The sequence below is a fragment of the Prinia subflava genome, chromosome 1, assembly GCF_021018805.1.
Source record: "Prinia subflava isolate CZ2003 ecotype Zambia chromosome 1, Cam_Psub_1.2, whole genome shotgun sequence".
Classification (NCBI taxonomy): domain Eukaryota; kingdom Metazoa; phylum Chordata; class Aves; order Passeriformes; family Cisticolidae; genus Prinia; species Prinia subflava.
The window spans coordinates 41,284,182-41,310,058 of NC_086247.1; the positions used below are offsets into that span (position 1 = coordinate 41,284,182).

The 25,877-nt window shown below is 35.2% G+C and overlaps 1 protein-coding gene across 9 annotated transcripts in view; it reads right to left on the reverse strand.

Annotated features, from left to right (window-relative positions):
- SNTG1 (syntrophin gamma 1) overlaps positions 1-25,877 on the reverse strand; it is a 321,667-nt gene that overhangs the window by 154,399 nt on the left and 141,391 nt on the right. For 5 of the 9 annotated variants that reach the window (XM_063394382.1, XM_063394328.1, XM_063394391.1 and 2 more), the window contains exon 2: positions 4,537-4,591. In XM_063394382.1, the coding sequence (XP_063250452.1) occupies positions 4,537-4,563 (27 nt within the window). In that variant the 5' untranslated portion in view covers positions 4,564-4,591. Of the gene's footprint in view, positions 1-4,536; positions 4,592-6,989; positions 7,657-16,148; positions 16,275-25,737; positions 25,803-25,877 lie in introns of those variants that run through there. The other 4 variants (XM_063394353.1, XM_063394399.1, XM_063394364.1 and 1 more) reach the window with 4 other exon arrangements.

Here is a 25,877-nt window from a genome sequence, read left to right on the forward strand (position 1 = left end):
ACAGAACATTTCAAATTATAAAGCTTGTGAAATCTACAAGAATATTTATAGAACTCATAAAGCAAACAGTTTACCAATTCAATTAATCCTTCAAAGAAACAATGGACACTACTGTGAAAAGAAATGAATAGAGTGTAAGTAGAAAAATGAATGTTAAGTCTGATGTTATATTGGGTGGAGGTGTAGGACGGGGGAAGCCAAGATATTAGAAGTAAAGAATGAGATTTCAAAAAATTATAAAGCTGCTAATGCGTCTTGTTCATAAAGTACATGGAAAATATGAACTTTAAAAAAAAATTGCAGGGGAAAATGTTCTAATGCATTAATCATCCCAAGTCTTCAATTTCAACAGAAGGATACTTTCACTGCAGAGGACAGTATTATGTCAGAGACTGAGGTTATCTTCCAAGAGATAGTTTTCAGAATATAGAATAAGGTCAAGCAAGTAAAAGAGAACGTTTTAAGAACCCAGTGACTCTCTTATTTATGCTCTTGTAAAGTTCAAAAAGCTTGGGATAAAGGGTAAAAAAGGAGCTAGATATTCTTATGGTTTAGAAATTGTTAAACAAAAGAACCAACAAAATGGATATATTTGCTGATCAATGAAGGAAAAGAGCATGGAATACTGACTAATGAAATATGAAACAGTGAAAAAATTCCCACAAGTGGCAAGCTGAGAAACCACACTCAAAAAAAAATTTTAAAAATCACCTCTTCAGATACCAGGTAGTTTCCCTTAAAAAAATGTGTGTATGTATGTGTAAGATCTCTTCTTTTTGTAGTACCATTTGAATTGCCTAGCATTTTCTTGCAGAATAAAAGTACTTTAAGATGCCCTGAAAGGCAGCACAGCCTGAAGATATGAAGATGCTCAGGGGAGAAAATAATCATTAGGACCCCAGAAATAATTTTGACATTGGAAAAAAACTCTACCTGTCTGTGTATCTGTGTTTAATCTCTCATTATAATAACCCTGACTGCTCCAATCAGATCTGCTGTAGGAATATAAAGTGCACATGCAGGTACCTATGAGAAGACAAGACTATTTCAGTGTGCAAATCTCAAACCAAATCTCACTAGCAGACACTAGAAGAAACTAGGGATGCATGAAAGTATCACTACTGTGAAAGAACTAAGGTTCCCTCAGAGACCTCCAGTGCACAAGAGCAGCAGTTAATTGAAATGAATTAGAATGAAAAGTCATTTAAGGAAAAAAATTGACTATGTCATAGACACCATGAAAAATATGCTATAGTGTTTCTAAACGCAGTGCATCTGTGTGGAAAATTTTGGTTTTGTGCTAATTGAAACTCAGCTCAAACCATTTACTGCCATTACTAAGGATGGAAGTACCAACAAGAATCTGGGCTGCATTCACCAGTTTGGGAGAGCAATCTCAGTTCTCTGGCAGTATAGTGGCCACAGCACCAGGACATGCAGATGAAAGGAAACAAAAAGGGGAAAGGGAAGATCAAATAGTCAAGACGCTTCACAACAGCTTTTACTGCTGTAATCAAAAACTTCTTAGTAAGTCTTCCGGCATAGAAGACTGCAGATACTTTTCCCACATATGTAGTATGGTTGAGAATTTGATACAATAGGGGATGGAGGGGATAGAAAGATTTAAATGAAAGATTTAAAATGTACTGACTAAGAGAATCAATTAAACAAAAATACCTGGACCAAAGACTACAGCTACTCTGTGTCAGTAGTTGGAATAAATAAAATAACAGCAAAATGTTTGTGGTTTGAAGTGACTAAACTAGTGCCAGAGATGTGCCAAGATGGAATAGAACCATGAGCTAATTAAGAGTGTAGTGCCACAATGGTCTTTTCCTCAGCTGCTACCTTCACTTTTGTAAGAAGCTCAAGTACCAGATCAAGTTTTGGTGACAAATCTGGCAAAATTTAAGGTATGAAGAAAATTTTATTAAAAGTAACAGCTGAAAGGTATATATTGGGACTTGAAATACCTGACAGAATGGTTACACCTTATACTGACCTCAAGTGAAACATTTCATTAAGAAATTAATGAATTAATAATTGGATGGATGAGATTTAAAGTCCATGTAACACCCTGCCCAGTTCCATCAGCCTATTGAAAGTCCATTACCACAGGTTCCAAGGGCCACAGGACCACAACAGCAGTTGGGAACCCAAATTAGGGATTCAGAAAGGGACACCCGGCCTGGATCCCCTGCCAGGGCTGTCCTAGAACAGCTTCAGGTCCAGTGTCTGAGTGTGAGACCCATTATGCTAAGGAAATGCCATAGCACCCCTTGGAGTGAGCAGAGGTCAGTGCCTGGGAGCATGGGACACACGATGGAATCAGTTTTGGATTGCACAAGGCCTGTAAAAATATGTATGGATACACCCAGTGTGCATGTGTTCTCTGCCTCCATATGCCTCCTGGGGATACATCTTCACCCTCATGATCCTTCTGGACCCAGGCAAACAGAGCTGCAGCAGACCCCCCTCTCCTGGGCGTCCAGATCTAGTTCATTGTATTTTCCCTCAAACAAAAATCAAAGCAGATGATGCATTACAATGATAGTGCTAAGGTTTTCATTAAAAATTACACTATGTGCAAGAATAAGGCTGCTGATTATTTATTTAGACACAAGCATTTGATGAAAGTGAGTTGGAAATCTGTATTTTATTAACTTCTTTTTGGGAAGAGATAGATAGGCCATAGTCTTGGAAGTGACATCACTGATTCTGTGGCACAAACCTCATTTTACACAAAACATATAAACTTGGGTTAAATCAACCTCATTTAATTTTGTTTAGATGCTAGTTAAAGGATCTTCTTTGCGATCTCCAGATTATAGGGGTTTTTTAGGATGGATGGAATCATCCTCTCTTTCCCCTGTCTACCATGGAAGCTCTGCAAATCAGCTGATTTTTAAAAAGTTAAATTTGAGATCAGTGGCCCCATTAGAAACTAGATACAGAACAAAATAAATCTGTCAGTGCGCTTTCACTAAGCTAAGATAGGACCCATATGCCACACTGTCTTTCTGTGGCTGCTCTTGTCATTACATGTGCTGGACACAGAGAGAAGTTAATTGCCACTAAATAGCCTATAGAGTTTAAAGAATAACAACACAAAAAAACTCTGAAAATAATGTTTATCTTCCTCTTAACTTGAATAAATTAATTCATAAAGAAATAATAATGATAAAACCAAAACCAAAATGCCCTAAAAACGTGCCTTAGCCCTTGGTCAGACATGAAGCAGTTAGGAAGTGGGACTACAGGACCATTGCAGACTCCTTCCAACTGAAAATATCCTATTTGAAAAGCCAAACCTCAAGATTAATAAGAATGCTTTCTTCCATACAAATAATCTGGAATATACTGCTACAGAATTTACACTGTGCATGCATTTTCTGAGGTATTAAAGCATGAATATATAGCATCCTGGAAAAACACAGTATTCTTTCCCAAAGGCAAGGTTCATTTTAATATTAGTTTTTGGCCCTATTACTCCTTTCAGAATGCTGTCATGATTTGGTATTCTTTAGTCTGCTTATTTTCTCTTCTCTTCAAATTTATAATAACTGATTCTCAAGCCACAATTGATTTTAGCTGCAGGTAGTTCTTGATTTTAGTGCTGTTCCAATCCCTTAATTTCTATTTTTTCATGGGATCATGGTCATACTTAAAGTTCTAGCCAGGTAGAACTGTTTCCAGTTCTACCTTCCTAAATGCTGTTTGTGGTTTTCAGTGTACAGGTAATTGTCATGATTTTTTAATTATAATAATCCAATAAAGTCATTACATAATTTACTGTAAATGGTTCTCACTGTGTCTCAATTGATTAAGTTGTTAAAATCACATTAAAAATGTTCATAGACAATCACTGAGTAAATAAAAAGCCCTTGCTAATGTCTACAAATACATTTTATTTGCTTTCTTTAAGGTAAATTAGCACAAACACAGAAAGCACTTCCCTCAACTCTAGTGGAGGGAGACTGAAGTACTTTGCATTGACATTATGAAACTAATTCTAGGCAAAAATTACTCTCTTACCTCACTAAATCTGAATGGAATTGCTTTTCATTTTGGTCATCTTCACAGCTTCCCTTCTCCCCACCCACCCTTCTCCCATACTTCTACATTTCCCCCTTGATTCCGCTGAGCAGCACCAGATAGATTCCTGACTCCGTTGCCTTTTTTCTTCATCTGCAGGCTTTCAGATATAAACAATTCAAGAAGAGCAAAGCTCACACAAAACAGCTGCCTGCACCTACATTTTGCCTAAAGAGGTAAATGGGAACAGAGGTGAGGTCCAGTGATGAATACACTTGCACGAATTCTTTCATCTTCTGCTACAAAGTCCATCTGCCACCAAGAACAGATCAGCTGAATAACTTGTATTTGACTATATAATTCCTAAAACTTCAGGTGGAGAAATAAAAAAGGAGAAAAAAGTATATAAAAGTATATCTAAAATATACATACATATATTTATATTATTAAAAATTCATTGATTTTCATTCTACTATTGTTTGAAATAAAATCTGATCCTACCTCTTCACAGGCGGTCCTGAAATCCATGTGCTATGACACAGCAAGTGATATTTGTCTAAAATGGAGAGAAATATTTCATTAGAATGAAAAAGATACAGCAAAACGTAAAAGTTATCTGTCTGAGATGAGCAATTGCACTTCTCTTTGCTAGGTCCAGTTATAGCCATTGCTTAAAAGGAGAAATTATTAAAGTTGCAACAGGATTAGGAAGATGTTAGAAGTTGTTCTTGTTCTTATAAAGTACACAACCCTGTTTCATTGAATGTAATCAAAGGAATGCTTGTGTTCCCACCACCTCCTCCCTTTCACAGGACATTCAAACACACTTTTCTTATCACAAGTTTAAATGTCTTTCTTTTTTGTTTTCCAATTTTTGTTTCATAAGAGTATACTCAAAAGTAACAAAAATAGATACAATTAAGTGTTGCTCTTCAGAACACTCCCTCTCTTTTAAAAATTTTTTTTCTTTTCTCCCCTAATTAGAAACCATCACTCACCAGTACCTTTTGTCTCACATTTTATTAATGTACCTAATCTCTCCACAGAAGCCGCTGTCATTTAACAGTGCACTTACTTTGCAGAAATATTTATGAGTTGAAAAACAAATGTTAGAAAAGTCAGAAATACGTGTGAGTGCTGGCAAAATGTCACACCAAATCCTGTGATTATTACTTTGCCTGGCCTTTACCTAAAATGTATTCTTTGCCATGCACACTTATGCATTCATTTATTTATGTGATAAAGCCACTGGAACAGGATGTTAACAGTGTCCTGCTGCTGGGTCTGCAATAGAAACACTCATGCATCAGTCAGTAACACTTTCAGGAAACACAAAACTGTCCTGGGCAAAACAGCAGTTTTATTCAATGGCTGGAAAAAAAAAAACAATCCTATGACAAAATTCTCACCATCAAGTATTTTATTACTGTCTTGTATTAATTATGTGCTTGCCATTATTTGTATGGGTATAGTACTCAAAGTTCCAACACAAAATCTGCACCATTAGGCTACATTTAAAACAAAATTTAGAATTCCTCACATAGTACAAAAATTTAAGTCCTAATACTTACAATTAAACCTCTTAATAATAATAAAATCTCTTCATTAAGTCTCTTGCTTTATTTTGCTGCCCTGAAGGCAACTTTATTGAACAGCACACATATGAGGTTAATGCTCTCTATTTATTGAGCTCTGCCTGGTTCAGCCTATGCTCTAGACTAATTTCTAGCAGAGATAGCCTAGGTTGGCTAGGTTACAATTCAGAAATTTAAAAAGGACCCATCATTATTCCTTTCTTATCAGTTTTACACAAGCACCAAGATCCAATAATGAACTGTATCTGTAATTCTGCTACCAAAAATGCTCATAAAATCAAGGTCACTATTACTGTTTCAGAGATTTTCTCTCTGATGGGTCAGTCATGTTACAAAGAATGCTTCCTTGTGATCTTTATGAACTCTTTTTTCAGCTGAGTAAACTGAAGTCGAAAAGAGACTTTACTCACCTTAGACAAATATTCTAAGCACTTCTTAGCCTTCTGGAAACTATAACAGCATTCATCTTTGAAAAATAAACTTAAGTAATGCACAGTGCTCACCTTTCTTGGGCCCTGGTTATGGCAGGTCACTAATTCCTACTGCAGTCAAAAGTTTAGTCTCTTCTGTTACATTCTCTCTTATTAATAAAAGTTCTGCAAAGTTTGGGTTTGGGCAAGTTTGGTTCCACAATCAACGACAATTTCACTTTCATTCTCTTTTAGCTACTCTTTGCTAAACCTTATCTAACCTCTTCATTTTCATAACTCAGTATGACTCCTTTTTTTTATTCTTGGTTTTTAGGTATAATGCATTTATTTGCTTATTTCAAAAATACAATTTCAGAAATTGTATTATCACAGAGAAAAAAAATTGTTACTTGTAAAATATTTTTTAAAATGTAAAGCTGGAGCTACATAATTCTCAACACAAAATATAATTCCTTGCAGAGTTCCTTCCTCAGACAGGCAAGATCTCAGTTACTAATCTTTGCAATACAGCTGCCACTGCTTCTGCTCCCCTCTATTTCCTACTGATTCTCATCTGCAGCTGCACAGAGAATGTAAGCTCATTATCAACGTTCTTTTTCCAACTACCAGCAATTTCATAACACTTGATATTTTACAAACAGTACACAGAAGGTTTGATTACAAAGTGCAGTACCTCATAAATCATCTCAGGAATGTCATTGTTTCCAGCATTTATACCGCAAACAAACACTCTAGATAATTAAATTACAGGAATACATATCATGCATCATGCAGAAATATAATATCCTATGCTGGTAAAAGCCCCAATGATTACTAACTGCCGCCTCCTGTAATACATGAAAAAAGGCAGAAAACATAAACCTAAGTAATCACAAAAATAAAACATTTGTAAAATGATACAATGTGAAATGTGAAACCCACTGCTTACAGATATCCGTGATAAGCGTCTGGCTAATCTCTGCAACCCCATGTCCAAATCACAGCCACTTTCACCTGAGCAACTTTCCAGCTCTCATAGGAGCTTCCTTCAGCCTGAATTTTTTTTTTTTTTTTGTTTCCCCTCCCCACCATTAGGTTGCTCTGGGACAAACTGTGCTTCAGAATGTGAGAAAGGAGCTGCCTGTGGGTTTGAATTGAGGAGGTGCAGAGGAAACAGCTCCAGGACAGAACCTGGTTTGCAGGCACAGAGGGAGGCATGAACAGCATGTATCCCTCAAAGAGAAATGAAGGCTCCAAAAGCAGTGTGCCTTTCTCTAAAGGGGCTAGGAAGCACTGCAATCAAAGATATGTAAACAAGCAAGCTTTGAAAAGTTTCTTGCCATCCTTTCAACTTGACTTGCAATCTGCATCTCCTCCAAAACGGAGTTATCAGACCTATTTAGCTCACCTCTGCTGATGCATGTAAAAGGAACAGTGTGTGACAGACAGGCTGGGAAGAGACTTTGACACTCTCTTGGCAGAAAAAGCAGTTATTCAACACTGAATAAACATTTACCAAGAAGTACTTTTATGGCATTTGTGTTCTAAAGGGAAATCAATGGCTAAAACATACCAGCAAAGATGAAGGCTATGGCAGCCCTCAGAGAAAAAGCTTCATTTAGGATAATGCACTGAGCACTTGAGCTATGCTCTGATCTTCTTATAATAAATCAGGTCATATTCCAGTGGTATAATAGATGTAATTTCACAAAGTACTTCCAGTATACAATAATGAAATAAGATAGCAAACAAAAAGAAAATTTCTTGTGCGCACAACATGAAGAAGAGACACTCTGTGAAGTACAGGAAGCATCACAGGCCAAATGAAATACTACTGATAGTGGGAAACACTTAATTGTCAAGGTTACTGGTGCAAAGTAAGAATACAACACTGTATGCACAAATAACAAGTGTATGGAGAAATTATGCATTATCAAATGCAGTTTCATTTAACATATGATATCACTGCATATCACTTGTATATGTTCTACTTGAAGGAGCAAAAAGAAATTCTTATTGTCTGAGAAATGTCTGAACTGCTAATGGGGAAAGAGACTAAAACCATATTTCAAAGGCACAAATCACAGATCAGCAACTACTTATGATAATAGTTTACTACTAATGTTTGTCTTTTGAAGTCCTTCTGCCTCCATTCTTGCCAAAATATTTTGGGCTCTACATAGTAAAAACGCCTGAAGAAAATATCTCTGTTGTTTTTTGTGTGTGTTAGGAAATTAAACATACATACATTTGTAACTTTGCGAGGCCTTTTTTGTTTTAGTAGTAATTAAAACTAAACTCCAAACCTTGTTTCTCTATTATAAATAGAGAAAGTAGATTTAGAAATTATCCTTACATATGGCATAGCTAGTCTCTTGTGCCTTACAGAAAATAAAAAAAATATTTCTGGAAAAAGAGAAACATTACTTCAAATCCAAATTCCATGAACACATATTCATTCCATCCAGCTTGCCACAAGGTGTTTGGTACTGAAGAGTGGTGAGGGGCAGGCAGACACTACAGTAAATCAAAGGAGCAGTTGAGTAACTGCAGATTAATAAACCCTCATTCAGTTATTGCTTTCCAGCACACTTGAATTATATTTTGTTTGACCACTGAGTTACTTATGTTCAGTTAACATAATGATTTTTAGTAATTTACATACTGGACTCATTTGCTGAAAAATTTCTCAGCGAATTGGCAACAGTCTCTAGATTCAAGCACTTCCTCATACCTCCTGACAAAGTTCAATACATGAAGGGGGATCTGTATATCCACTGCACAGAAATACAGCTTTAATAAATTAATGTAAGAAGAAGGATGCCCATGAAGCTGGAGGACCCTAAGCTGTATGTATCAATCTACCCGATAGTGCAAGGACGGAGATGGACTCTGGAATCAGCAAAACTGTGCAGTTCTTTGGCAAGGAGGAAAATAATTACCTGACAAAGCTTTTTAACAAAATGTCCAGCTCTTAGCAAAGCTCATGTTTCAAAAGAATTGAAGTTGGCAATTAGTATGTAACGTGTTTTTTTATGTTTCGTTCATTTTACCTTGGTTAAAACAAGTATGGTATTTATCTGACAGTCACAATTTATTATTTTAGTGGCAAGTCTATTTAATACGCAAGCCAAATTAATGATTCACTCTATAAACAACAATTTTTCCACAGTCAGTGATCCAGAAGGCAGTATTAACTGAATGAATGCATCTTGGGCTTCTGTTTGTTTATTCAGTGCTGTTTGCATTAACAATTGTCTAGTGTCCCCCAGAAAAAACACCCACAAAATGACCTAATGAGTCACCCAATATGTTCTGGCTTGGCAAAAGAAAACTATTGCAAATGGCAAAATAAGATGAAATATTAAAAAAAAACAGAACAACACAACACAATCTTTCAGAAAGAAAAGTGGTATTGGAGGAGAATAATCTGAAAACAGTGGTATTAAACAGCAACGACTTGTTGCTGTGTGTCTTTATACGAAACACACTATGGCAAACTGGAGCATGGAGCATGAAAGTTTGGCTCTGGGTCAAAGTCTGGAACGATGTTAGGCAAAAAAAAAAAAATTTTTGTCTGGTTGCTCACTTTTCAAAAGTTACCCTTTGGTGATTCAGTAGATGTGATGTGTCTAAATATAATTACATACGTGATTTCAAAGAGGATAGTGCAAGTCAGAGCCCAAGGTTGTACTAAATATCTCCTTAATCTTCACTACCCTGGAGGCCGCATGAACTGTGACAAGATGTAGATAACTTCTCAGTTTCACCTAAATAACAGTGCCTTTTGTAAGAGATAAAGAGAAGTTCGTCTCTGACTATTCAGAACTGCATCCTGGATCTTCTCTCCATTATCTCTCAACACAACATTTTCATACAGGAGACTGGCACTCCTCTGCCAAGGCAATTGTTTCACACTCAAATGTAAATTCCATGCCCCTGGCATTATGCCCAGTGCCAACAATTCAGTGAGACTTTCCACATTATTCTGCATCTTTTGATTTCACTTAAAAGAAACAAGCCAAAAACATTGTATCAGTGTCCTAAACGAGATGAGAAAATAAATTAATGGTTGTAAATACTTGAGAAGTATTTATTTGATATTTTAGATCATTTACAAACACCTGACAAATATACCTGCATATATAAACATGTGTCATGTCCATAGTTAATTGCAGTTCTTAATGAAAAAATAATCATTCACAAAGAAATTTTAAAAACCTGTACATCCTGCTTAAGAAAAATCAAAATGATAATATGCAGTGAATAATGAAAATTGAAACCAGGTTCATGAAGAAAGGACATGATACCAGACTTATGACAGATTATTGAATTAAAATAATATGAATGTGTTTTTTGCCTAATTTACAAGAGTATAAAGAAGGACATATTTTCATCTTTTCAATTAACTAAAATTTTTCCGATATACCAGGGAAAATGCAAATCAGATATTTCCAATAGATATTCTGTTCATTTCTGCTCATTTGATACAGTTTGAATCAAAAATGCTAGTACATCTTCATAGAGCTTGAACTAACAAGGTAAGATAACTGAAAGAAATTACAAAATCCATACTCAGAGAAATTCAGAAGTTTTACTAACTTCAATGAAAACAATAGCAATAAGTCATTTTTAATTGACCTAGGACAAAAAAAAAATTAAAAAATAAAAATTTTGTTTGAAATCCCACAGCCAAACCAATATTTGATTATGACCTATCATTATTTTGATGGGATAGAAATTAGTTGACTAAGGTTAAAACATTTTGTCTGTTTTATCATTAGGTTTTATGAAATTATTCCTACCACTGAAAATAATATTCCTATTTTATATTCACAAACTCAAAAAACTCTATTTTACATTACCAACGTAAGTATCACAATATAACACATTTGTAGTGGCACTAGATCTTATCAGTTCATCCAACTGAGATGGTAACAGAAATCACAGCAGCCCACTAAAATAATTTATCTCATAATTATCTCATAATAATATATCTTTCATAATTTATCTTTCAGTGCACATTTTCATATTGTTATTTGGAGTTCGCCTTCTATTTAGAAATTGCCACCATCACCAGTTTTGCAACTGCAGTCAGTTCTTTGCTGAAACAGAATTGTGCTATCAGAGGTTAAAAGGTTTGGGGAATATGATTGTAAGCGACCAAAGAAGATGGGCAGAGAGGTAGTTTGAGAACCTATAGGAGAAAACTGAGTCAGGGAAAGGTGGAAAAACAGAAGAAACCAGGTACTTATTTTTGGTAAACAACACTCTTTGCAGAGAAATGACTACTCTCTGGTATCAGAATCACCTAGGTAAAACATCAGAAAACAAAACAAAAAAACTGCCATGACATTATAAGATCAAGACCACAGATTTCCTATTTTAAGTAGACTAAGGCATCTGTGTTGTACTGCTGCTTAGGCAAAGTGTTGTTGTTGTTTACTGTATCAGGTCATTGACCCTTGAATGTGGCTGTTTTTCTTCACTGGTTTTTTTTCCCCTTCCTTTCTTCTATAAATTATGAACTTACAGATTTCACATAAATAATCAAGTCAATAATAAAAAAATTGATTCACAGAAATATTTAAATCAATGCGTTTTAGTGACCATTTAATGGATTTAAAATCAATTCTGAACTGCAACTTAGCTTCTAGTACCAGGTTCTGTAATCAACAGCAGTATTCCTGACTGAGTATTCCTGCTACAACAAGCATACATGCAATTCCAGTGGTCACCAATAAAAAATATGCATTTGTTTTGTCATCTCTGGGACAGCAAAGCTACAACAGAAAGAAGGACCAATGTTTATTGCACTACAACGTTTATGACTGCTGCTACGGTTTTCTCTTATCTGAAAAGTCACTTCTAAAGGCTACCAGTAAACAAAACTCTTCCTCAGGTAAAGGTAAAAAACCCGAGCAGACAAAAATAAAATCCCCAAGCAAATGAAAACCCCAAAAAACAAATGCAAAACCCCCAAACAGTAACCTATTTCAAAAAGTTGCTAGCAAGGGAAGGAGGAATAATGCAGTGCCTCAACTAGGAAATTCCAGCCAATACAGACACCATGATCATTGTTTGCATAGTCTTCACCATATTTCCTTTTTTTTTTTTTTTTTTTTTTTTTCCTCCAGAGGAGATGCTTCTATATAGAAGAATTCAGTACTTATAGAAAACAAACACTAACAACTTGGCTCAAAATTAATCAACATAATTAGATCTTCCACTTGAGCTTTTATATGATTGCAGCAAAAGTCTTTAACTACTCTGGAATCCAGAAAGCAGGAATTCGTAGCAATGCTGTTGTAATATCATCAAGTCAAGTTTATTTACTGTCAAACTATTCCTGCAGTAGTACATTGTCAAAATGTATAAAAAGGGAACTCGAGTTATGCAAAATATGCCACATAGGAAAACACAGCACTTAAAGCACTGTATAATTAAAACAAAAAATAAAAGTTAAGTAGCCAGTGAGAAATACTTTACAGCTAATTAGAAAATATCCCTGTGAGAACAGCACCCCTTACTGAAAGTTCTTTTTGATGGAAATGGATTGAAATGGGATTGTGAAATGGCCATCCCAGCTGTACACACATCCATATCCTGCAGGGTGTTAATCCTGCTCTAAGGCTATCATACTAAGTCAGAAAAAAAACATCAACAACAGTGTGCTCCACTTTTAGAAAGGTTAATTCAGACAAACACTGGCTAGTGGTAAACTGAGCTGATCCTGGAACACTGAGCTGCCCCACAACGAAACCTGTGCAGAGCACACATGGATGGATAGCTGTAAGTAGCATCCCTTTTTAATCAGTCACATTGTGGGAATTACTCATTTTAGTCATCACATTTTCTGTATAATAAACTACTGTTCAGATTAGATTTTACTTAATGCATTCTTGAGCTCACTGAAAGCCAAGACAGCAAACACTGAAAGTCATAAGGATTTTTCTTTGTAAAATCCTGGACACCTTTATGATGCAAGGTAATTGTAATAAAGGTGAGACTAATATGTAATTTCTTGTGTGATTGTCTTTCACACGTCACTAAATGTAAATGAAAAAAGATAACGAGAATGTGAACTGTACAGTCAAGCAGACTGGAAGATGCTGAAGTTTTGATGAAAAGGTTTTACCAGGAGTAAAGTGAAAAGAAAAGGGAAGGGAATCAAAAACTTTGTAGGTCAGCAGAAAGGAGTTAGGGTACATCAAATTGCTTTTGCTTCCTTGGGAATATTGAGGGATGAGGAAGAAGACAACCCTCAAGACAGTGAATATGAAGGTTTGTAGCCATCACAGAAAATTTGATTCTAGGAAAATGCACCCCAAATTAGATCCAAATACTGCAAGCATGGTAGTGTTACACCAGGTTTCTACATAGAATACTAAAATCAAGCAATGCCAGCAAATTCATTGTCTCTGTTCTTAAGTTGCTAGAACAGGCTCTTACATGGATTTAGTCCATGACAAGTAATATTGAACAAAACAGGCTACATGACCCAGGAATTAGTAAAAGGGCAACTTTTATATGACATTTTTCACACAGCACCCTACTGCATAGGAAAAGACAGTTAAAAACCAGGGATGCAGGCTGTTTTATGCAATTACCACAATGACAGAAGCCAGTGTCATTGACAGTGATAAACATGACCTAGGAATTTCATATTTTGGAAACTCACAAGAAGTGGCAGAATGTAACAGCCAGTATCCTAGCTCAAGTGACAGCTCTGAAGTGTCTGCTCCTGAGAGTATCAGAAGGTATCTCGTTACAGGTTACTTTTTACGCGAAATTTTTTTTAAAGTGGGTTCCAGTGGAAAATTTTTAGATTGTGAATGTTTAACTGAAAGTGAGTCATACTGCATACACAATGATGATTTAAATTTGTATACCTTTATTTAATTCAAGTATTTTCCAATGTTTGACCTATCTGAAAGACTTTAAACCTAAGTCTTGAAATCAAACAGGACTCAAATTTCAAAAATCCCAATTATATCACCAGAATTCACTGGTACAGGAGATATCTATATTGGTGCACTAAACAGTACCAAAGGACTTCTCCACTTCAGACACAGTCACTGAAGCAAAGCAGGAGTTTTGCTCTTCCTTTTTACTTTCCAAGTCTTTCACGTAAGAGACTAGGGGAGAGGACAGACTTCAGGTCACAATTTCTTTATTCACTTTAAAATCTATTTCAGGGAATGGAAAGGTTATATTTTAAACACTCCATCCCCTCATCCTGTGGGGAACTAGAAGAAGCTATAGGGTTCTTTTTCAGCATACATTTTCCCCCAAAGTAATGGAAGTAGGAACAAAATATGAGAGAAAGAGAGAGTGAGACTAGGTTAATAAAAGTAACACAGCAACACAGTGCCAGTCCAACAAGACTGATGCAAGAGGAAAAAGCATTAAATGGGAAGAGAAAAACATGACAGAAGAGAGAAGAGATAGTTACTAAGAAGACCATGAAAAAAAAATATGAAAGAGGAGAAAACGGAAACATATTTTAAAACTCATTTCTTTTCCCTATTACACATTATTAATTGCTAAAATAAATTTCATTACTTTTTTTCATAAATAGTATTCCATATGCTAATTATGACTGGTAAGCTGGATGAAAGTACTTTAGGCATATGGAAGACCCAAACTTCTTTACATATTGTTTCCTTTTCTCCCTCTCTCCTTCCTCCTATCACACTTGCATAACAAAAGATAGAAAGTTGAAAAGGAGAAGTACATGTAAATCTTAGGGATAAGCTGACTATAAGCAATAATATTGAGGAAAGAGGGTCAGAGATGCATTAAGAAATAATTCCCCTGCATTTTCAGTCACATGGCTATGGTAACTGGGCTTTATTTTAGAAATCTTTACAGAAGATTACTAGAACTATCAAAATTCATTGCTTGTGACATGCCTACTGAAAACAAATTACTTCAATGCAGGTTTTGGTACCATCTAAATCACAATTGGTTAAAAGCATCCTTTAGCATTTTAGAAATATTAAAGTGAATGAGAGATATGTAAAGAGAGCGAGCTCTGTACAGAAGTCCAGTGACACACTGATTTAAGGCAAATTGAGTCAATGTTAGGACAAGACACTGATGCAGGAAATGAATATGGGTGTTGTGGGGCTGTACGGTATGTCCGAGGATCTGAGATTTGGCAAACCTGTCACAAAGGAATGATTAAGGCAGGAAGTTCAGCTAAATTAAGATCATGCAGTAGAACAAAATACTATTTTTAGAATCTGTTGACGACCACGTAGCCCAGGGAAAAGACTAGCCTCTTGCTTTCAGGGTAAGTGACAGCAACGCCATCAGGGTAAACTACAAGGACATCCTGAGAGTAAACGGCAGACAAGTTAAATCTGAGACATATACATGACAATGAGAATAGATGGCTTAGCAGAAGTTCTGTAAACTTAATTTCAAGGACTCTGCTGCTCAGAGAACCCAAAATGTATGTCCTTTTGCTACTTAATAAACACGCTCAAGTAAAAATTGGTCTAAGAAATCCTGGTATCATGCAGTTTTATCTGAGCTTGAAATTTCATCAGGAAAAAAAATTGTGAACTATAATATACTGACATTGACAGGGAATCTTTTCTGATATTTCTAGTTTCAAAAGTGTTTTCTAATGGTTGCCTGTGATACTTCATCATATTTTAAAATAATTATTCATAAAGCATAAGCATAACTGACTGAGCCTGATTTAAAAATAGGTGAAAACTAGAATGCTAAAGAAGACATTAAAGACTGTTTCACTCTTTGGGAAATGTTTCTCTTTTGAAAACTGAGGTTTTTTCATGTGTGTGTGTTGCCGGTAATACCTCTCCTAGGAACAGCACAACTTCCAGGTTGTTGCATTTCTTCATGGATTAACAGCCATCAAATTCTGCTTAAAACAATGGCTCTCTCCATGAAAAATAATTAATCTTCCTGCTGTTTAAACTAGTCAAGTTCCTTTTTTTCTGATTCTTCTTCTGAATACTAAATGCCTTCTATAAAAATAGATGCAGTTTTCAAGAGGGAGTTTTAATAATCATTAAAATTGAACTTATAAAATATCATGAGTCTGAAAGTAATGCTGTGAGAATTTGTAACCTACCACTTGAACATGAGCATGATGTGGGAATGATAAGGACTGACAAGTAGTAAATATCCATCAAGGTTCACAGTTATTTTGAATTCTTACAATGTGGTGCAAGAAAACAGGCACATCTGTTAAAAACATGGGAGAAAAAAAATTCATGATTAGTTTTTCATAGTTCAAGAGAAAAAAAAAATCATCCTTAAGATATGCAGTGTCGTGTTTTCTACTCGCTCCTCCGACTATTAAAGGAGACTGTCTCAGGGGAAAGCCAACTGATAAACAATCTGCTGCCAGAATTGTGGCATTATGCTTGAGAACACAGTATGTGCTACCTTCTTAATCTTGGTGTACATAAACTTATTGAAAAACAGTGTTTCCTCCACTTTCAAAACCAAACCCCTCACCATGTGATGGGGTCATGACCCTGATCATGCCTATCCCTGCAGGGATTGGGATAATGGTCTTTACAAAGTCTGAAACACCCAAGTACCCAAGTTTTTTCTTTTATAGACCATCATTTTAAGTTCAGCTTAAAAAAACTAAAGGAGGAAGAGAACTGTCTCTGTAGTTTTGATAAAACTTCAATATTCTCTAGTAATACCCCCTGAATAGCCTATAAATAAGTTCATATCTGGATTTCTTTTTAATGAATAAACCTTGTAATCCCAATTTATATGATCTGGGATCTAAAGCAAATACTTCTTCTAACTTTCCCATTTACTGGGCAGGACATCTCCCTTCTTGTATTCTCCCTCCGTTTTCCAAATGACTGCACCTGACTGGTTATGGTGAAGTGAGGTCATATGAACACACGTATGAAAGGATTTAGAATACTGTTTGACAACCATTACATCCTGCTACTGAACCCATCTATTAATAAAGAAACACAACATCTAGTAACTTTTCTTCAACGAATTATTCATTATATACATAAATGGAAGTGCTTCTTAACCACCTGTGAAGAGACTAGTCCTGTTCAAGGCTTGAGAGTAGTATTATGTATAAGATTTTTAAAGAGGACCCTAACACAGCACTGAACCCTTCAAAAATGGTTTAAAATTTGCCAGTCTAATGAACTTTTTGGTTCTCCTTCATAAAAACAGGGCAGGAAGATAAAGCTTGCATTTTCAGACCTTCCTCAACAGAATAGAAAGAGAATTTATGCCCTCTTAGATGCCCAGATTACATTTAGCTAGACAATACTTTCTTTCTTCCTTTCTTCCTTTCTCTTTCTTTCTATCTTTCTTTCCTTCCTCCCTCTCTCCCTCCCTCCCTCCCTTCCTTCCTTTCTCCCTTCCAGCTTTGTGAAGCTACCACTTAGAAATTCTCATTTTTAAAGTGGGGAACAAATTTCTATCTTGGTGAACTGAGGCTTCACATCTACTAAGACTGAAGGTGAATTTTCTTCTTCCCATGTGTAAAAAAATTATGATGCTAGAATTTTTTGGGATTACCTAACTTCCAAAAGTAACAGATTCAATAAGGCTTCTTGAATTAATGATAATAGTCTGTTTGCATTTTTGAACATATAATTAAAAAAAAATGTTACCAATGCTTAATATAAAGATATCAGATGGCATCTTTGTAAAATAACAATAAACTTTTGCAATTTAAGTAATCTGAAATAGCCCACTTGGACAAAATCAAATAAAGCCCCTGACATACACTGTTATAATCATTACTGAGAAGTCTCAGGGAGAAAACTTTCATATTTACAAGTCTGCATAGTATAACTCATTTGGTCCTGAATCACACTGATACAAAAAAATAGATTGTATTTTGAAATCTAAAATTTAACTTTTAAAAAATTATTTATCTAGAGACTACTTCTTTTATTTCCCTTTCTTCTGTTGCTGTTTTGTAGTTTTCTTTTACCCTTTATTTTAAGGACTATGGATGACAAAAAAAAAAGTGAATTTCAGGTCAGAGATACTTTACTAGCCTCTGCTGCTGGGGTGAGATTACTTGCAGTGACTGCAGGAATTTTCAGCTATTTGTAAAAGACCAGATGCTTCAAAACTGTAACTCCTTTGGACTTCAATGAGGTTTCTCATGTGGCATCTCCTTTATGATCTCCTTTGCTTAGCTTCCATCTTCAGCAGAAGCCATTAAAAAAAAATCTACACAACAAGAACAAAAATTGAACATGCTACTTGAATTATTTTTCTCCCAAGATATTTGGACGACGATGAAGCTGCAGCTAATCCGTATGTTAGGTGAAAATGAACTGCATTTTCCATATGATGTTTGACTTTTAAGTTCCTTGGGGGAAGCAGTCATGAATTGCACAGAGCTAAATATACCAAGAAGTTGATAATTAATAATAAATACATAACATATCCGCACTCATTTATCATTTTCACTTCTACTATTTTGCTTGTGATATCTTACCATCTCCACAACCCCATTATTATCCTTATTAGTATTTTTAAATTTTTATGTCTCATTCCTTATCTTTTTACAAATTGTACTAAGCTTTGATTTTAATTTCTGCTGGACTTCCTCCTAAACTCAATTTCCTTCTATTTATATCTGAAAGTTATGTAAGAAAGCTGAATGTGGCATACTCGGTCAGGTTCAACAGCATCCATTCTAAGATTACAGTATTAGAAATGCCCTAGTGTAAGTATGCAAATATTCAAAAACTTGTACTGAAAGAATTTGCTGTAAGACTCTAGCTACAAGTCCCATAGCTTTCTCCTTTCTAAATTCTAAAAATGAGGTATCACATTTATCATCTTTTGGAAAATTGCAGGTCATGTAAACTAGTATTCCCAAAGACCTGCTCGAACACTTTGTTCTTCTCCTTCTTAATATTCCAGATAAAATAATTAATTTCCAATAAAAGGTAGTTCAAAACAAGAAAACAAAATTACTCTGGAATAATACTTCAGTCTCTCTCAAATCCTAAAGAAAGAAAAAAAATGGACTATATTTAATTTATGTACTTACAGAGTGATGCAAGCTAACTTGGATGACATATACGTGGGAAGAATTTTCAAAACTTCCCTGTAAAATGCTGAAAAGTTCTGCTACAGAAAGGGAGGAAAATCCACAAAAAGGTTAAGTGATACATTGTAGTCTGCTTTGTATCATGGAAATGAATGTGTTTCTCAATATGCAGCTCATTTGACGGATGAGCTGTGTCCACGATGAAACCTACTGTTCATAGATTTTTTATTTTTTAACATGATGCAATTTCTTAAATTAATGCACACTTGACACAGTGCTATTTGAATTTAGGCAATTCTCCAAATTCTTCATTTTCTATATTCTTTTTTTGAAAAGAATGCAGGTAATTCTCAGCAGCTGATCTCTTCCTGTGACAAATGATGCAGAAAGCTGACTGTGATTTAAACAATGCAACAGGTTTGAGAAATTGCTCATGCTTTTTAAGTCAAAAACACAATGACGCTTCAACCCCACTCTACTCAGTGTTCTGCAATCCCCCAGGAAGTTCCATTCAGAGACACTGTTCTAAAACATAGAACAAAGGATCTCAGAAATGTGTCCTACTTTGAGATTAAAATTCAGAGGGCCATTAAATTAAAGCACTGACTAATACTCCTTCTTTTTCTCTCTACTGCCTCTCCATTCACATTTCATGAAACCATGTCAAGACTAGCCTGCTGAAGCAGAATTAGAATTCCTGGGAGAAGATCTGAACTGTTGAAATGTTAAACATGTCAGCGTGTGAGAGATCCACACTTCTGCTCTACAGCAGTAAGTAGTACAAGGTCTGACTGTCTCTTCTCGATCCTTCGGTGCAAAGAACAATTGATGTCAGTCACATTCAGCAGGTACCTACTTACTGTATCATACCCTGCCAATCCAGACAGAAATTAGGTGCTGCAAGACCATTCATAGTCTCTGAACTGCAAAGAGAGATATAGTACAAAAATTGAATGAAATATATACAGCCCTTGTATATTAAAAGCCTTTTGAAAGTCATTAAGAGACATCATTGAGTTTTCTTCAGAATTCTGTTCATAATGCAGCCAGTTATGGGAAGAAAAATAGAGAAAAGGCCAATATATACAATTTAACACAGAAATCATTCTATTATTTAAAACATTTGTGCAGTGGCTACTGTGGAGTTCAGTCAGTGATGAACTCTAATGCCAGCTAATGCGCAGTAAAGAATATCCTCTTTTCTGTTCACTCTTCCTTCACTAAATAAATTCCAAATCATTAAATAGAAAAGCTTATCTGCATGTAACATTTAGTTTCAAAATCCCAGTTCCAAAAAGCGTGAATGGCTGGTGCAGCAGTATCTCAGGACATAGTTGCACTGAATAACATTAAAATGAACAATGCATTATGATACAGATCAGAAACAGATAATGTAGATAATTTGCTACTTCTTTCAATGTCCTAATGTTAACTCACAGTCATCTAAGCAAAAGCATAAGGCCAGCAGCTCTGCCACTGTCAGACAAATAGCTCATTTAAGATTAGCAAAAATCTATTTGCTTTCATCTGTTGTAGATAAAAGGGGATCAGTAAAGAAAATTAAACACAGCAAGATTTCGTTCAGGTTCAGCCCACCTTTTCAGCCACGAAAAGCCATTAATTCAGCTGGGCTTTAATAAAAATCTTGGGGTGAGATCATTGTCACAAGACACAGATGTGCTGGCCCTCCTTTGGCTCTCTGTCCTCTAACTCCCCAGCACACGGACAGCGCAGCAAAACGGGTGACCCAGAGCTTGACAAAAAGCTGTGCAACCCCAACCATCACCAGCTTTGGACACCCTCAAATTCACACAGGGCGTGTTCAAAGCCATGGGGGTGGGAGAAAGTGTTTAAAGAGGGACAGAGGGGGCCACACCAAGGCACTGCTCACATGTGCCCCTTTCCTCTCGGCTGTGAAGGACACATTAACCTTGCCTAAGCTGATGTGCAAGGTGCATGCATGAGATGAAAGACTCAACAGATGGATCCAGTTAATTCTGAGTTGTAAGACCCAACTACAGTGCATAACAACATATGTTTGTACGGTTTTGTTATGGAATTAATTTCTTTATGCTGCCTGTTAGGAACTGTAAACAGTTCACTACTCCTTTATTCAATAAAACAAATAAATAGTATTTAAATTTGACTTAGTAATTACAAACTTTATTTACTTTTTTTTTTTGCTATGTTATACATCATTCTGCTTGCTCCAAAACCATAATTTTAATAGTTCTCCTTTTCATTACATGTTTCATATATGCCATAAAATTTAACATATTGCTGCAGCAGGATTACAGCTACAATTATGGTGGAAGACTCAATGCCTTCAGCAACAGCATAATATAAATGCTGCATAATAAGTCCATTTCCCCTCCCAATGTTCACTCAGATTAATTTACACAAGCACATTGCCCTTTTCCTCACATGCCACAGACACACAGTCACCCTAGAGTGATAGATAATCGCTTTTTACACTCAGTTTTGTGCAACTGATTGGGGTGAGACTTTCTTACTGAGATGCAATGATTGTACTAACAACTATTGCACAAGTGACTGGATGACAAGTTGTTTCTACGAAAATGTTGACTTCTATGACCGCTGTTACAAAAACTTTGCAACAGCAACATGAAGAAAAATGGTTCCACAAATGAAAACTTACATGAGACAAGTACAATATGCTGACCAATTTCACTGGGTAAGGGAAAATAATGACTGAGCATAGTAAAACCAAGCCTCAGTGGAATATTGTTTCATAAATATATGCCATATATTAAAGTTTTGTATCAAATACAGCAGTAAATATGAAACATAAAGTTATTCTGTCTTCATAGCAATGTAGCTAAAAACATGGAGTTTTAAGTTTTATATTGCAATGACTAACAATAATTTTCAAAGGAGTGAGCAGGTATTTATTTTTATATTCAAATCTTCAAAAGCAGCAAGATTTACTCTGAATAGGGAAAGGATTAGACATATCTTAAGTATTAGAGGATGTTTAATGCTTTGAAAAAGTATTATTCTGATAATGACTACATTTCATAATTTTCTGTTCATTTTATGAAATCAGATGAAGCTAAACAATGAAGACAAAATCTGTAATCAAGTATCATATACATATATGAGAAAACATACATAATTTACAAGTTGAAACTGTTAACTTGCCCTGTATTTTATTTCTCACTTTTGTCTTTTTATTTATTCTGCACAACTCTAATCAATTCCAAGAATCTTTACTGTCACTAACTATGCTTTATTTGTTCAGAGTTTTGAATATGAAATTTTGCCTCTGATGACTTGAGTAAAAATTTTTTCCATTATCTTTAGGGACACTAAGGATTTCAGGTTTCTCATTAGATGATTCTTGATTAACAAGAAGGTGTTGAGTCTAACTTTAATTTCACACACTGGAAAAAGCCATAGTAACAGACAGCACTAAGAAATCATCCCTGAAGTTCTGGTTCTGTACAGAGACATCAGTGTTTAATACAATGATAAAGTCATGATATTAAAGCCCACAATTCCCCTCATAGCAACAATGTAAGAACATGTTACAGGGACCATTGTTGTGAGAAAAACCTTCTGCATTTGTCCTTCACTGGGTGGCCAATATTCCACTAGCACCAAAATCTACCTCCATTGAAAGCATATAAATATAAATAATGTCTTTACTTAAATAACTGTCACTCATGACACTTCTTTTCACAGTAATTGATTGGGCACCTGTTACAATCCATCAAAAGAACCCTGCCCACCATAATGCTTAAGCAGAAAGACTAAATTATGATTTTCAAAATAAAATACAATTCATTATGATTAATGTAATGATGAAATGCAACAATATTAACACAAAATGTTTGTGATATTCATGAATTAATTATCAATATTTTTAAAAATACACAAATCAAGATTATTAAATGAGAAAAAGCAGAAAATTATCACGTGAAGAAAAGAAACAGTATTTTGGATTACATATGCTTCTCTTTGGAGACTGAATGATTTGTACTTGGTTTTGAAATTCTTAGAGTCTACTTCAGTCCCAAATTCAATGCAAACTGAACTCATTAAAAGGAGATCATCCCCATTTTTTTAAATAAATGCAAATTGAAAAAATGTTAAAGTGACCCTTAAAAACTGTATTTTATCATCTGTACTGTAAGGTTCATTTCGGGACAAAAACAAGGGAAATCTGTCAGACACGTTTGAACTATATTTGTATGTTAATGTCAATGAAAAGAACAAAATATTTCTACCTGCCTTTCCACTTCAGTTTTGAAGGCCAAATAGTTATGTTAGTTCAAGCAAATTTTGGATCAGCAAACAATACTTTAGAACAAACTCTCTTACACTTTTGTAATATTTCCATCATTGTCACTCTCTTTACTTCAGTAATAAGTACATCATTAGGGGAGAAATGTATAGAAGTAATCAGAAGGCCTCAATCATAGCAGACAAAAAAAGAAAGCTGTGAGGGACTGACAACGTGCTATAAGACTTAAAAAGAAAATGTAATTTTCTCACATTCCATCAGTGACATGAGGATTATCCCAAATTACATTCACCTTAGATCACCATCCAAAGGCACCAAAGCAGTATCTTTTCACTTTGGGGCCATAATCTGCTTTATCTGATTGTATGAGCACCTCTCCTGATCACCATATTTTCAGAGCCTTTCTGTAAGTCAGTATAGGCACTTTGATGGCACCAGCTGCTTAATGATTTGATATATAAAGTGCATATGTTCTGGTCCTACCCCCTGAATAATCTCTTGTTTACAGAAAGGTTATCTTAGCTGAAACCACATTCTTTCCAATTTTACAAGGAAGTTCCTCAATTTTTTCTGCAAAGTATCCTTTTAGAAAGTACTTTAAGGATTTTTCTCTCTTTTTATTTTTCAGTAAGGAACAGATTGACTTCAGGTGTGGGTTCTTTTCTTTTTTTTTTTCTTTTTCAATAGATTATCAATTAGAATAATCACAATCAACCATAGTTACCACTACAAGTAAAATGGTTATTAACTTTCTTCTGATCTCCCCCTTGAGCAAGACTTTTTACAGGATAAGGAAAAGTTCATGACTGAATCTGTAGAGTATTTTTCAAACTTCTTAGTATGTGAGCAATACTAGACACCTCTTCACATAACTTTTTTGCAACCACTTATGATGGAGAAAGCTTTAACCAGGGCAAAAGCTCTAAAATATCATGAACATTAAAAGTTTATCAACTTTAATTTATTATAATAATCTTTTAGCAGACATAAAAATAGTCAAGTGAGAGATGTTCAATCCCATTCATTCCATTCTAATATCAACAGAATTCATTGGGGTTTTCCGCAATGAATAAAAACCACAACATAATAGTCTTGATATTTATTTCTTATTCAGAATTTAATTTCCTGTCAGCCTTTTGTTTTTGCAAAGTGCTTCAAACCTGATTTGCACTATAAAAACCAGCAGCTTTTGATATGACTTATGAAATACTAGCATTAATCTAGTATTAATTTTTACTTTCATAAAATTCCCTGGAACTTTTAAAGCTCTGAACTAAAAATGAAATTATTTTGTTTTGTTTTATCTACATCCACAGGTGTTTCAGTTCTTGAACACAGCTCCCTGCCACTGCACACAATATATATTAATGACACCACCACTGAGCAGGGGATGGCAATTCTGAGCTTTAGAACAGGTTACTCAGGTTATACCAGGTTACCCACTGTAAAGAAAAAAAAAATGACACATAAAAAGCATGAAAACATGAAAGCAAATTTTAAAAATGAAAATAAAGTGCAACAGGATCCATTTCAGTAATGCCTCTGTCTCATGTCTCATGTATTATCAAGGCAGTCCCTGCTATGGGGAAGTGGAACACCCTCAGCACTGATCAGTATTTGATAGGCTACTGTGTCTGAATGGTGTCCCACCAAAATCAGTGCAGAATCAAACAGGAAAGCAAACTGCAACAAGTAAGAAACTGCTAAATGAGTGCCTGAAAGACAGGCATGGAAGATGAGATATCCTGCAGTATAGTGAAAGATAACATAGCTCACATTTTTTTCCAGAAGTAAGTTTTTAAAGGTTTTAGAGACTTGCTGAAAACACTACCTCTGTTAACACGATTATATGTGCTTATTTTGGAATAAATTTATATATATAAATATATATAAAACCAACCTAGATTTTTCAAAAAGCTTGAAATGTCAAACAGAGGGGATCTTTGCAGCTTAGCATGGTCTGGGATTCTAAATTCAAAAATGCCAGAGCAACACAGACTCAAAACTCTAATGCTGGACTTAAATTTGACTTTACTACAAATCTCATCAAGTTTGTATATTTCTTAATTATATTACTTTTCTTTGAGAAATATTAAAGGAATTTACCAAAAAAAGAAGTTTGCCCTTACAGCAGAGTATATTTATCCATATGAAAAGCACATCAAAAAATAAAAATGTAAGGTAAAGGGAGATGCATTTTACACATTACAAGTTACTGGGGGTGCACTCCAACTCACACAACCACATCCATTCCCCAAAAGGAGAATAAATATCCCTTATTGTTCCAAATATCAATATCTCAGTAAATGGACAGTATCAAACACAATGGTGCAGTGACCCTAAGAGAGCAGGAAAGGTCAGGAGCTGCGTTGGTTTGGATCTTACCTTAGAAAGAACCTCACTGTATTTTTCACTTGCTCATTTGTGAGAACACACGAAGAACAAGCTTGGCCAGAGTAGTACAGAGGTTTTGTGAACACACAGACACACACACAGTGTATTGTACAAACACAGCTGTCCCTGCA